We start from the raw sequence: 14536 nt of genomic DNA on the forward strand, positions 1-14536 counted from the left end.
TGCTCATTATGAAGCAGAGTTGGCAAAGGCACAAAGGAGGGAGTTCAACAATTCCAACGGGAAATTGCACCGTCTGCAACTCGGAATCATGGCACTCTTGGTAGGCCATTTGTGCTTCATCACACTATAGGTCATACCGACACTGTGCCAGTTGTATCGCGTAGGTCTCGCAACGTATGTGAAGGATTGGATAGTATCCTTGACGGTTTACTGTAGAGAAGATGAGTCGGGTCAACACCCTATTTTGTCAAGGGCCGATGAGAGTCTCATTGCAACAACCAAACTCTGGTCATTTCAGGGTACCCTCGATTGTGGAGGTACAAGAAATTACTTAACAACACTCTCGTGGTTTGCGTATTACAGTCGACAAGCTTGACAGTTGAGGCCGCTATAAGCTCAAGATACTTGATACCGCTTGGGGCAGCAGGCTAAGTAGCAAGCAGACAAGGAGCGTTTCCGGGTTTCCTCTTGGCCTGGCGATATGAGATTTGCCTATTAGGGAGCTGCCAACATGACTGCACGAACGAAGGTTGTTGAATCCTTCTCTGGGCAAACAAAGGCTCTGCGCCCGAGACTCGGCGTCGCTTGGCCAATGAACAGGGGGCGAAGCCGATCGAGATCTTGCGCCATGAAATGTCGGGCTCAGCCAATTGGCTAGCTCCTCTCTTGCATCTTATTAGTGCCGACATGCGATACCACCCTGAGGGTTCCATGCTGCAACTTGCCCGAATCCCAGAGTGCCAAGTTCCTTTTTCCGTTGAAAATGTTTTTCTGATTGCATACAGCCACGGCGCCCTGTTACATATTCTGCGCCTTCTGAACAATATTACGCTGCAATTGGCACCTAGTCGCGCCCTCTGGCGCCCACCGAACATCTTACGACCCCATTCGAAACACTCTAGCGCCAACTTAGCCTGGTGTCCGCGGTCGCCGGCGGCCTTTGTTTGGCGGGATCTGGAGATGGCATTTTCAAGGATCGAGGACGGGCCTACTGGTATGTACGGAGTACAGCCTGCAGGTCTTGTCTCGCCACGGCCGATGGCCATGTGCGGCGGGACAAGACCTCCACAGCGACCATTTTTCGACTCATGATGAGCCCTCCCACCATTGTTTCGCAAAAGGAAATTTCTGATTCCGAACAGCTCCAATTCCGTGTATCCATTTTTGGCGTGGGGACGGCCGGCGGCCGAGTGACCACCGCCCAATCTCACTAAAAATAAGCAAACCCCAGTAAGTAGCCGTCGAGGCTTATCAGTCAGGCAAGGCCCCGTTTCTCTGCTGATTTGTACTCTGAGGATCGGACAGAAACTTGTTTCCTTCAATAGAACACCTGAATTGAAAAAAAAAAGCAAAGGGGAAAAAAGAGAAAAGAAATGCTATCTTCGGTTCGCGCAGGCGCGCGTTGCCTTCCTCGCCATGTTAGCAGGCTACATGCCAGGCGGCTCATGACGACAGCTTCGTCTGTGTTCCACAACGAACCTCCGAAGCCGGCCGTCCAGACCGCGATTCCTGGACCGCGATCCAAGGCCGCGTTGGCAAAGCTGGAAAAGGTCTTTGACACGAGGAGCATGAATTTCGTGGCTGATTATGACAAGTGCCACGGAAACTAGTGAGCGCACTTGAATTTCCTTGTGGTGTGATGTCGGCTAACAATTGAAAGCATTGTCGACCATGATGGCAACGTTCTCTTGGACGCGTGAGTATTGAATCGCGAAAACAAAATTAAAAAAAAAATACAAGATAGAGAGGACGATGCTGACTTTATTCAAGATTCGCCCAAATCGCTTCCATCCCTCTAGGTTACAACAATCCTCGCCTGCTCGAAGTCGCGGACACCCCTCAGATGAAGAGCGCCATTGTCAATCGTCCTGCTCTCGGTGCTTTCCCCTCGTCCGAATGGGCGGACATCCTAGAGACTGGCCTTCTCAAAGCTGCGCCCAAGGGATTCAGTCAGGTGTTCACCTCCATGACCGGCTCTGACGCCAATGAGCTGGCATTCAAGGCCGCCTTTATCTGGCGCCGCACGCAGGAGCGCAAGGGTGCCGAGTTCACAGCCGAAGAGCTCTCGTCCGTCATGAAGAACGAAGCGCCAGGCGCGCCCAAGTACTCGATTCTCTCGTTCGAGGGTGGCTTCCACGGCCGCCTCTTTGGCAGCCTGAGCACCACGCGCAGCAAGGCCATCCACAAGCTGGACATTCCCGCCTTTGACTGGCCGGCGGCGCCGTTCCCGCAGCTTCAGTACCCGCTCGAGGAGCACGCCGCCGCCAACGCCGCCGAGGAGGAGCGCTGCCTCGCCGAGACGGAGCGCTTACTGGCGAGCTGGCCGCAGCCCGTCGCGGCGCTCATAGTCGAGCCGATCCAGTCCGAGGGCGGCGACAACCACGCCTCGCCATCCTTTTTCCGGCGCCTGCGCGAGATCACGGCCGCGCGCGGCGTGCTGATGATCGTCGACGAGGTGCAGACGGGCGTCGGCGCCACGGGCCGCTTCTGGGCCCACGAGCACTGGGACCTCCCCTCGCCGCCCGACATGGTCACCTTCTCCAAGAAGGCCCAGGCCGCCGGCTTCTACTACCGCGACGACGCGCTCCGCCCGGACAAGCCGTACCGCCAGTACAACACCTGGATGGGCGACCCGGCGCGCGCGCTGCTCTTCCGCGGCATCTACGACGAGGTCGCGCGTCTGGGCCTCGTGGAGCGCACGGCCGAGGTCGGACGCTACCTGTACGGCAAGCTGGAGGCGCTGGCGGCCAAGTACCCGGGCGAGATTCAAAACCTGCGCGGCAAGGACCGTGGCACGTTCATCGCGTTCGACAGCCCGCGCAGGGAGCAGGTGCTGGCCACGGCCAAGGCCAACGGCCTGAACATCGGTGCGAGCGGCGACAGGGCGATTCGGCTGCGGCCCATGCTGGTTTTTGAGGAGAAGCATGGTGAGTGATGCCGGTGATTCTGCCTTGATAAGCATGCTAATCTACTGCAGCGGACATTCTGATCGACATCCTGGAGACTTCCATTAAGAAATAATGTCTGCCACATCACTCGTCACCTTTCTTGATTGAGCAACCAAGATCATTGTTTTTCTTTCTTGAATTTTGCTGCGACTGCCTATAAAAAGGAGAGTGTTATCGACTTTGAGCATTTCTTGGCCGAAAGGGACGCGACCCATGGGCACACCGAAGCTTCCGGCCGAACCTACCACATGATTTCCTTGACGATTCGGTAACGACATGTACAATGGAGGTTCCTGGACATGTTGCGCATTATATATTAATATATGAGAAAAATGCACTATTACTGGTATCTCGCGGAGCCGAGGCCGCCTTCCCCGTACAATACCTAGCACAGGTGCACCATTCGATAATTATGACTAGTTTGGACACTCAAGCTTGCCCTTTGCCTCATGCATGTCTTTCGAACAATCGACATGGTACCACTGACACCAAGACCCTCTGATGCAGCTGAAAAGGGCCCGGAATGAATTCAACAGCTGGATGAGAATATGGAATCGAGTTCGCTGCTGTTTGCTACGGGGGATAGCATGTGTAGTATACTAACATCCGATTCCTGTAATCCGCTGTCGAGAGACAGTCTCCTGCACACATGGACTAATACAATAAACTCCCCCATGGGATCTCGTCCCCCAATGACCAAAAATAGCACAAGTCCTCAGCGTTCGGTGTTCCCAAGTAGCTCGGTCGCCTCGGAGGCCGGCGCAGGCTCGGTGGGGGTTCCCAGCCAACGCCGGCGGGGTTCATAAATAAGAGCAGAGGAAAAGGACGATACGGGCCGCTAAAAAAAGGCTATGGAACGGAAGCTTACATCGAAGCCATTTTCTGAACTTTAGTTTGAGCTCATGCAGATGCAACAATTCACCCGAGACAGTATACATCGTCACACATGGCAGAGTCTGTTTCGCTAGAAGCGCCCAATGGCGTCAAGTAGACGCAGCCAACAGGCCTGTTCATCAACAATGAATTTGTGGCTGCTCAGAGCGGTGAAACAATCACGTCCATTGATCCCACGTGGACACCTCTTGTACTTGCAGCCGTCTTTATTGTCTAATGCAGGAATAGCACCGAAAAAGGCCATTGCCACCGTGCGCGCCGCCCTCAAGGACCCCTCGTGGAAGCGCGCCTCTCCGCCACGGATCGCGGCGTCCTCATGGCCAGGCGGGCGGAGCTGCTGGAGTCCAAAAGGGAGCTGCTTCGCCACCATTGACGCCTGAGACAATGGCAAGACGCACGCCGAGGCGCTCGACGGCGACCTCGCCGAGGCGGTCGGCGTCATCCGCTACTAACGCCCGGATGGGCGGACAAGACGTTTTGGGCAAACCATCAGCACGACGCCGGACAAGTTTGCCTACTCCACGCTGCGGCAGCCTGTGGGCGTTGGTGGCGCAGATCATCCCCCTGGAACTACCCGCTCGCCATGGCGGGCGACGTGGAAGCTGGGCTCCCGGCGCTCGCGTGCGGCAACACACGGTCGTGCTCAAGGCCGCCGAGCAGACGCCGCTGAGCGTGCTAGCGCTCGGCGAGCTGGTGCGCGTGGACAACGCTGCCTTTACGGGGTCGACGCGCGACGGCGGCCCGCATCATGGGCATGGCGGCCCGGAACGCTCAAGAACGTCACGCTCGAGTCGGGCGGCAAGTCGCCGCTGCTCGTGCTTGGCGACGCGGACATGGAGCAGGCCGTCCGGTGGGCGCACTTTGGCATCATGTCCAACCACAATGCTCGCAAGACTCATCTCCACTTGCCAGAACTTGCCCAGCTAGCTGGTCACATAAGTACCACACAGGATGGAATGCGTTCCTTGTCTCGGGTGAGTTCCGTCCTTGTTCCAATTGGACTTGTTGGCGGAAAAAACGACTCTTTCTCTGCCTGTTCAATGGCTCGTTAATTTCAGTATTGTTCAATATTCGGATCTCCTCGGAAGGGACGGAAGCAAGGACACACCAGCCAGGCCTCACTCGTATTGAGGTGGACGACGTGGCACTGTTACTGACAGGCCAACGTGGAACAATCCGCCCCGTTACGAAAGCCGAACAATTGTTACATCAGTAGCAAGGTTGTCCAAGCGTTCCCGGGGGCTGCCGAAAAGTGAGGGGTGATTGTTGGAAGCGACTAGGAGAAGAAGCAACCCCTGGGGACCGGGGATGTATTTGATTACTCAGTATGATGTAGAAAAGACACCAGATATATACCATACCGAACGCAAGAAATCACAAGCAAATCTCAACAATCATCCAGATGACTAGAAAATCCAATCAAGAACTTCACAAATGCTCCTAGTATTTTCGCAACCTTGCCTAAAATCCAATTTCCAATTTAAAAGAAAGTCTTGGTGCTTCTTCTAGTCTGTACTGAGTAGGTGGCGCACGGCAGAAGAATTTTAAGTGTGGCGTCGCGCGGATCTGGATCCTGTCAAAGCCGAGCGCGTGGCATCATGCCACAACATCAGACCAACGACTTGCACGATGCTGCAAAGATCAATATTATTGCGTAACAAATTACTGCAAAGACGGGAAAAACAAGAAACACTGTGACATTGACTGTTACCGTTCTGCATGATGCGGATGCCGCGCAAAACCGGGAGCGGGCCTCCCCGGCACTGAATGACTCGATACGGAGACTCCGACCCTGCGGGCTTCATGCAGGCTTCGATTGCGGCCCCAGAAAAGAGCTATATCATCAATGACTTTCTCCCCCACATTGCCATGCTATTCAATTGACTTCTTCTTTCATCATCTTTTTTCCTTTCGCCGTTTGCGCCCTTCTTGGCTTCTCACCCCCCCTCCTCCCCTCCCCTCCCCCGGTTCCTCCATCCCCCCCAACGAGAGAGAGAGCCCACCATGAAGGGCGACGACGACCAACACGCCGTTGCGGAGCTTCCCTTCTCGTCGCTTGCAAGCCCCCCTAGCTCCGAAAAGGTCCGCCGCGATGACGAGGAGGAGCTCGGCAAGCCGGCGAGCTCCCACGGCGCGGGCACCAGCGAGGAGGAGTCGACGCGGCGCGGGCTCAAGTCGCGGCACGCGCAGATGATTGCGCTGGGCGGTTCCATCGGCACGGGCCTCTTCGTCGGCTCCGGGCAGGGCCTCAAGATGGGCGGGCCCGTGTTCCTGCTCGTCTGCTACACCATCATCACGCTGCTGCTCTACGGCGTCGCCACCGGCGTCGGCGAGATCAGCGCCTACCTGCCCGTGCGCGGCTCCGGCGTCGCCTACTACGGCCACCGCTTCGTCTCCCGCAGCCTCGGCTTCACCCTCGGCTGGCTCTACTGGTACATCTTCTCGCTCGGCATCGCCGGCGAGATCACAATCACCACCATCGTCATCCAGTACTGGGAGTCGCCCGTACCCACCGCCGCCTGGTACACCATCATCGCCGTCGTCATCATCGCCTGCAACTTCTTCCCCGTGTCCGTCTACGGCGAGACCGAGTTCTGGTTCGCGTCGACAAAGGTCATTGCCATTGTCGGCCTCCTCATGCTCACCATCGTGCTCTTCTTTGGCGGCGGCCCCTCTCACGAGCCGCTCTACTTTACAAACTGGTCGCACCCGGGACCCATCAACACATATCTTCTCCAGGGCGGCGTCGGCTACCTGTGCGCCTTTGTCGGCACCCTCACTTTTTCCGTCTACGCCTTCATCTTTGCGCCCGAGATGCTCGTCGCCACCGCCGGCGAGATGCAGTCGCCCCGTCGCAACATGCCGCTGGCCACCAAGCGCTACTTTTGGCGCCTTGTCGTCTTCTATCTGCTGGGTGTTCTGGCCATTGGCATCCTCGTCCGCAGCGACAACCCGGGTCTGCTCTCGCCGGGCAACACGGCGGCCGCATCGCCGTGGGCGCTTGGCATCAAGGCTGCCGGGATTCCCGTGCTCGACTCCATCATCAACGCCGTCATTGTTCTCTCGGCATGGTCCACGGGCAACTCGTTCCTGTACATCTCCAGCCGTGCGCTGTACTCGCTGGCGCTCTCAGGCAACGCCCCCCGAATCTTTGCGCGCTGCACCAAGCATGGCATCCCTCACTACGCCACGGCACTAAGCGCTTGCTTTGCAGCCTTGGCATACATGAACCTCGGAAGCACAGGCTCCGTCGTCTTCAACTGGCTCGTCAACATTGTCAATACGGGTGCTTTCCAAAGCTGGATCTGCTGCTGCTTCATCTACATCCGGTTCTACAAGGCCACGGCGTTCCAAAACGTGACTGTGGCCAACGGTCAACTTCCGTATCGCTCCAGATTTCAGCCATACGCGGCTTGGATCAGCGGCATCATCTTCTTTGTGCTGTTGCTGCTCAATGGCTTCAAGGTCTTTGTCAAGGGACATTGGGACACGGCAACGTTTATCACCTCATACATTGGCATTGTCATTTTTGCCGTATTATACCTTGGGCACAAATTTACCATTGGACGCAACGATCCATGGATGGCACCCTTGCATGCGATGGATCTTTACACGGGCATCGAAGAAGTGCTTGCTGCCGAGCGGCCACCGCCGCCGCCTATCAAATGGTACCAGGTGTGGAGGATCATGTTTGAGTAGATGGCATGGACTCGCGTACATAAAATCATTGTATATAGATAGACAAGCATCAGCTGGCGTTTGGTTCACAAAAATGGGGTATTAATTTTTCATGACTTCAAGTCCAGCTTCGAGATGGCGAAGCCTCGTTGGCCCAAGGTTTGGCACCGCCTTTGAAATGTCTTTGAATCACGCGTTCTTCGTAGTGTACTGAGCAAGGCGTAATGAGCGAGCACCTCCGCGGCTCGCGACACTCGCCCTGGTTGCGGCGAGTGTCGAATCGCCGCCCTTGCACATCTGCATGGAAAAATGGTGGTGAGATTAAGCAGTCTGTGAAAATTTACGAGCCCTTGTTGGGGCAGGGATGTAGCCACGAAAAACCATGGGAGACCGCCACACGTAAAACGCAGCGCAACCTCCCTCAAACGAGCGGCTGTCTTCCTCTGGCAACTAAAAGACCCAAAATGCGTGACGTATTCTATCGGGGCAGTAGAAAGCGCGTCGGTGTCGCTGAGCGGAAAACTCGCGAGGTCTTCGTCGTTGCGTAGAGAAGAAAGGGAAAAGGAAAAAAAAAATGCGACGTTGGAAAAATCGGACACTAAAGACGTCCCTGAAGGTGGGGCGACCAAATTGCTGATTGGCTGCGGTCGGCAGTGCCCGTGTACAGTGCAAATACGGTGCTGCAGGGGGCCCTTATTTCGTACCGTACCTCTCCTTCAACTGCAGATGCAGGTACAGTGAGGCGCTGCAGGCTGACTAGATCAGGTTATCTTGATCGCTGCGAGGCGTACTGCGGGTAGAAGGATCGACGTATTCTCGCGAGTCGGCTCTCGCTCCGGTTCTACCGCAGCGCGAGATTCTGCCAACGCTCTTTCGAAGGTGGGTGGGTGGCTCTGTGGTAAGCTTGTGATACCAAGGCGTTGAGAGTTGGTGATGTCTTGGTCATTGTTCGGAAATAGTCGTGTCTCACTATTTATCGGACGAGCACCATCTATTTCCTTTAGGTTGCCAATTTTCGGTGCAGAGTATTATCTCGATGTCATTAAGCATGTAAAAGCACTGGCTGACTAAAAGCCACCGAATGACGATCCTGTCTGTTGTCAAGTTCGCGTTTTCGTTCAATTTCTCCGGTCCCTTTTCTTTCTTTCCTTTTTTTAAAAAAACCCAATTCGACTTTGAGAGCAAACTTGGACTTTTGCGGACCTTCTATATTCCTGTTCTGGCCGTGGCGTGGCTTGAGTTGGTAGTACAGCCGATGCGTTGTCCACGTATCACACTTCTACAGGAACACAAAGGAAGCATCGGGCGCCCTGGAGAGATTTGCTCCAATCGTCTACCTTCGATTCTTAGAGTGGAGGTATAGCTCTGGCCGAGTGATCCCGACGTACTGAAAACCTTCCTGACTTGCGGTGACCATGCACCTATTCCTAAAGAACCGAGCCTATGCCGCTTGAGTACCTTCGGCCCCATCATGCATTGGACTGGCCCTGGGTCTATGCAATGAACTTGCGCCCCAAAATGGGCGTAGATCGAGGATTGCAAGCCGCTATATCGCGGTCACTTCACCCAAATCTGACTGTCGCTCCGGTTGAGCAGCTTCTCATCGATAGCCAGGCGGCGGCGCAGGTGATGGGCTCGGTTCGCCGAGCCTCTTCGAGCTCAGGATCCGGAATTTTCTTACCAGCTATCCATCAATATTTTGATATTTCCTCCTATGATTGTCAAGGCCGGAAGGTTCGAGATTCAAGACTCTCAAGTCGTGTGGAGCTGGGATAGAAGGGTCCTCGCGGAGTAGTCTCCGAATGAGGTTCCGTGAAACAAGTTGACGGAGGAGATGTGCCGTCTCTATGAATTGTAGCTCAACAAATTCTAGTTTTATAGTCTGCCGAGATATAAGAAGCTGTTTCGTCCTCTTAGAAACCGGCTTTGGTGCGCTGACAATAAGTAGCTGTCTTACGATGACCATTTACTCTCCTCTAGTCTGCTATTATGGGATTGCGGATCGTTCTGGCTGCGGCTGTCTTCGCGACCACCGTATCTGCTAGTCAACGCAGTCTCGCCTACATCGATGGAATTGACATCAGCGGCTTCTCCAGGAGCCAAGTCTCGTGGCTTACAACTGGGACAGCAGGACCAACGCTGACATCAACTGCGATGAGTTCGTGCCTGTGCTCTGGGTTACACAAAAGAGTCGTACTGACCAGTGGCGTCGCAACGCAAACTACTGGCTTATGCGCTTCCTGGACCTGTGTCACGGCTGCAACATTGACGTTATTCCCGTGCGCTAGCACAACGACCAGTCGATGACTTGGCCGTCTTCCTCTTTGGCATCTGCGCAAGTGCCACCAAGAGAGGCGTAAAAGTCTGGCTAACAGAGATACGTTGCGAGTCGTCGTGTTATTTCTCATCTCTATGGCCGAACGTGTAGTCGTATGCTGGCACAGGCGCAGTTCAGGGGATCCGGGCCCGAGTACCATGGGAATGACTTTCTTGAGCAAGCCATGCTATTTCTTGATGGCGTCAACTGCGTTGAGCGCTACTTTTACTCTGAAATTAACCGTGGAAACAAGAGTATGACTCAGGGTAACGGGCCGAACCCGACGAACCTTGGACACTAGTATGGTAACAAGTAGGAGCGTGGTGGCCAGCGACTACTGTTTGTACAAAGTGGACTGTTCATTGAACGCCTCTCAGCAACTTCATACTACCGGAATATTTTCTCTTCTTTCATCGTATATATTTTTTTTCTCTTGGAATAAGTCGTATTGAAAATAGATACGGTTGTGATGTACGTTGATCTTCGCAGCGTGCAAGTCTTGGTAGTGTCTGCTTGATTTTCTGGCAGTAAAGCCTTCGCATGCAGTGTTCACAAACTAACCTGCGCATATGATTTGCCTTGACTAGGGGAATTTTGCTATTTTCGTGTGCCAATTTTTCCTGTTTTGTTTGTCAAGTGAAAATGGGAGCGACTCGTCGTAATGCTGTTGCGAGTAGAGCGGGCTGGTCTTGCGGCCTTTGTACATAAAATATCTTTACATGCTGCATTATTCTAACATTCGGCCCGTGATTCTTGCATACTACTGTGATTTGTTTCGACTCGGGTCTAGCAGATTCTGTCAATGGTCGCGTGCTCATGCCCACAGGCTCAGATATGAACTTGCAACACAATGGCGTCTAACAATAACATATTCATTGTTGAGCGACGTTATTGGTCACAAACAAGCTTCTATATTTGCATATCTGGAAAACTAAGGCCCTCGTTACGTGAATGCTGATTCTAGCAGGCTGGCGAGGCGAGAATATAGTTATTTCTCGGTGCTGAGTTAGGCGTCAATATAGATGGAAAGGGGAAACCCCGGGCCCTGCTGATTGCAAGTTTGTGTTTAGATGAATGTAGATGAAGTTTACTACTCACTCCTATTTTTGGTCATTTTCTTGCCCGCTGCATTTCTTGATCGGCTTTTTCTCTCTCTTTTATGCCGCTGTACGTTCTTCCTGCAGCCTGTCAGCCAACCTCTCCTCCCCTCCACACCACCCACACTTCCCCTCCGCATGATGCCCACCACCATCCGAGAAAGCGACCCAAGAAAAGCCACCAACGTCCCATCTGCAGCCCGTCTGTTCGCACACATGCAGGTGGCGCTACCCTGCTGGCCACTCCTGCATAAGCACGTGTGGCTATCAGCGACCCGAGATTGGTCCTGCCAGATAGAGTGCCTCCCATCGTGGAGCAGCTGGACGTGTTTGCTGTCACCAGCAGTCAGTCACCAGGCAGTACAAGCCAACGCAGCCCAGCCCAAAGCCGTACCGCAACGATGAGCGCGACTTTTTTTTTCTGCCGAAGCCTTTCGTAACCCGTGCGCTCCATCGCCCTTTTATATGCTCTTCTCCTGCCGCTGGCTTGAATCCGAATCTCAGAGCTGAAACGTCAAGACCCGGGTAGAACTACGCCAAATCCGCCGGAAACGACGTAGCGTCCAGGGTCTATCGATCTGCGCCACCCATCTCAAGCACCAGAAACGCAGCTAATTGCAGCGTCTCCAGCTCTCTAGAGCGGCCTTCAGAGTCTTGACTAGGTAGCTTTGTCCCAGTGTTTTGCTGCGCCTGTCTCGGCCACTGGACTACCAGCCTCGACCCCACTTGAAAGCTACTTTTCGACTTGATGATCTGATTCGCGCCGACGATACCGAACCGGTCGGTAGCTCGTTGAATTCCTCATCTACACCAGCCGACTCTCGCCAGAGAATCGCTGGTCCAAAGAAAATCAACGGACGAGCCGTCGTCCGCCGAGCCACGCGCGTCTTCTGCGGCGTGACATGCTGTGCGATTAGACTGCCACGCATCACGGCTTGTCACCATGCTCTCGACGGTGCAGCTTCCAATGCTGCTGGCATTGGCCGCCTCAGTCTTGGCTGCCCCTGGGCTAAAGGTGTTCGATATTGAGAAAGGCACTGTTGCACCCAGCGACGCGCCGCGAAAGCTGACCGGGCGATTTTTGCACATTACAGGTTTGTTTCTCTGGCTGCAGCAGCGGCAACAGTGTCACTGACGACCTGTCAGACTTCCACCCCGATCAGTTTTACAAGTTCCATGCCGACATCGACAAGAGCTGCCACAGTGGCAAGGGACTTGCCGGCACGTTTGGCGCCGAAGTTTCTGACTGTGACTCGCCGATATCTCTTGCCAATCACACTCTCGATTGGGTGCGCGACAACCTTCGCGACCAGATTGACTTTGTCATTTGGACCGGTGACACTGCCCGCCATGACAACGACGAGAATCACCCTCGTAACCCGGAACAGGTACTCGGTACCAATCGCATTGTCGCTGCCAAAATGTTTGAGACGTTTGCGACCGACACACCGCTGGGGCCTAGTCTCGAGCTCCCCATTGTGCCTACTTTTGGCAACAATGACTTTCTACCCCATAACATCATGGTCCCTGGTCCCAATCGATGGTTCGTCGACTATGCAGAGATTTGGGGCCCCTTCATTCCTGAAGAGCAGCGCCATCAATTCGAGTACGGTGGATGGTTCTACACCGAGGTTATTCCCAACAAGCTAGTTGTTTTCAGCCTTAACACTATGTTCTTCTTTGACCGCAATGCTGCCGTCGATGGCTGTGCGCTCATCTCGGAGCCCGGGTATAAACACATGGAGTGGCTGCGCGTTCAATTTCAGCGACTGCGCGCCAGCGGTATGAAGGCTATTCTCATGGGCCACGTCCCACCCGCGCGGACCAACAACAAGCAAAACTGGGACGAGACATGCTGGCAGCGCTACACGCTCTGGCTGAAGCAATATCGCGATGTCGTTATCGGCTCTCTCTTTGGCCACATGAACATTGACCACTTTGTGTTGCAAGACACGAATGACATTGACGAGGACAGCATCCTCGCCAGGGGCGAAACCAACTTTCGCCAGAGCATGGACCTCGGCAACGACAAGTCCGTTGGTATTTCCGGCAAAACAGACTATTTACAAGATATTCGCCAGCAGTGGTCCAAGCTACCCACATCTGCTGGTAAAGCCACTGACAACGATGTTGAAAGCTCAGAAGAGGACGGCGATGAGGAGGTGGAGGAAGACGACGATGAGTACGACATTGAAAATTTGTTTGGCAACAAGAAGGGTAAGGGCAAGAAGAAGAAGGGGGGCAAGAAGAAGAAGAAGAGAAAGGGCCTGAAGAAAATTGGTGGCAAGTACGCCGAGCGGTATCAAATCTCCATGATCGGGCCGAGCGTCATTCCCAACTACTTTCCGACAATGCGTGTATACGAATACAACATCACTGGCATCGAAGACAATCCCGTCTGGAAAGATGTACATGGTACACCGTCCACCATCCAAGGTATGGAGTTGCAGCGTCCGCAAGAGGATGGGTTTGTGACTCAAGAACTCAAGCGCCGCTCGCGAGACGAGCCCGCCATGACCGAGTCTGAGTTTGAGGCGCTGTTTCCCGACCTTTTTGAGGATGATGATGCTGTGCACGATGACGGGAAGAAGAAAAAGAAGAAGAAGAAGAAGAAGAAGAAGAGAAAGGGCCCTGGGCCGCCATCACTCGTTGTCCCTCCGGGACCCGACGAGAGCTCGCTGCCAGGCCCAGCGTACATGCCACAGACACTGTCCTGGCTGGCATTTACGCAATACTACGCCAACCTCACGCGCATCAACAATGAGGCCGAACACAAGGGCGACCACCCCGTCAACCCGATGAAATTCGAGGTCGAGTATGATACGCGCGACGACGACTGGTACCAACTCGCGGATCTGACGGTGCGAGAGATGCTCAAGCTGGCGCACAGTATCGGCGTGGACGATGATAACTTTGCTACGGCTGAGGATGCCATGGACATGGAGGAGGATGAAGAAAGCTGTGGGGATGATGACGATGAAGATGACGAGGAAGAGGTGGGTGATGTAGACGCATGGGGTAAGAAGAAGAAGAAGAAGGGCAAAAAAGGCAAAAAAGGTAAGAAGAAGAAGGGCAAGAAGAATAAGCTGTGGATCGAATTTCTGCGGCGTGCTTTTGTTGGCACCATGGACGACGACGATCTAGAGGACTTTTAAGGCCTGTGTATTGCTTGCCTTTTTATTTTCTTCTTCTTCTTCTTCTTCTTCTTCTTCCCCCTCTTTATTTCTCTTCTTGTCTCTTTGTTGCGTCGCTTGTTTTACGTTTTGCTGCATTTGCGCTACTTGCTCATTTTCTGTTTCTGTTTGTTCATTTTTCTCCAAGCTAGCATATTGTCGATTAGGCGTTGTCATGAATCGGATGATTCTGGATATATATAGGCATTGGGACCGGAACAGGCAAGGTCAAAGGTTCTTAGCATACAGAAGAACAAATTGCATGAATACACATCATATCAAAATGGAAATTAGCGGGCAAGTCAAGTTTTTAATGATTGCTACCGAAGCGAAACGTATCAAGAACGGAATTGACCGAAAAAGAAAGGAAGCAAAAAGTAAAAAAGAAACATTAGCATCCTCATTAATCAAGAGTCCTCTGCGTTTTGA

The 14536-nt window shown here is 53.7% G+C and overlaps 3 protein-coding genes across 3 annotated transcripts; all 3 read left to right on the forward strand.

Moving 5' to 3' along the window:
- Positions 1 to 1445: 1445 nt before the first annotated feature.
- V2A60_000959 (uncharacterized protein) lies at positions 1446 to 3021 on the forward strand (the record flags this gene model as incomplete). Its single annotated transcript, XM_083252325.1, has 4 exons — positions 1446 to 1609; positions 1661 to 1696; positions 1771 to 2927; positions 2978 to 3021. The coding sequence occupies 4 exons, from the start codon at positions 1446 to 1448 to the stop codon at positions 3019 to 3021; spliced, it is 1401 nt and encodes a 466-aa protein (XP_083108451.1).
- Positions 3022 to 5846: 2825 nt separating this feature from the next.
- V2A60_000960 (uncharacterized protein) lies at positions 5847 to 7541 on the forward strand (the record flags this gene model as incomplete). Its single annotated transcript, XM_083252326.1, has 1 exon — positions 5847 to 7541. The coding sequence occupies one exon, from the start codon at positions 5847 to 5849 to the stop codon at positions 7539 to 7541; it is 1695 nt and encodes a 564-aa protein (XP_083108452.1).
- A 4336-nt stretch (positions 7542 to 11877) lies between these two features.
- On the forward strand, positions 11878 to 14089 carry V2A60_000961 (Metallo-dependent phosphatase-like protein; the record flags this gene model as incomplete). The annotated part of the gene is made up of 2 exons (XM_083252327.1): positions 11878 to 12028; positions 12081 to 14089. The coding sequence occupies 2 exons, from the start codon at positions 11878 to 11880 to the stop codon at positions 14087 to 14089; spliced, it is 2160 nt and encodes a 719-aa protein (XP_083108453.1).
- Positions 14090 to 14536: the final 447 nt, after the last annotated feature.

This window comes from Cordyceps javanica, chromosome 1, assembly GCF_051103115.1.
Source record: "Cordyceps javanica chromosome 1, complete sequence".
In the NCBI taxonomy this organism is placed as follows: Eukaryota; Fungi; Ascomycota; class Sordariomycetes; order Hypocreales; family Cordycipitaceae; genus Cordyceps; species Cordyceps javanica.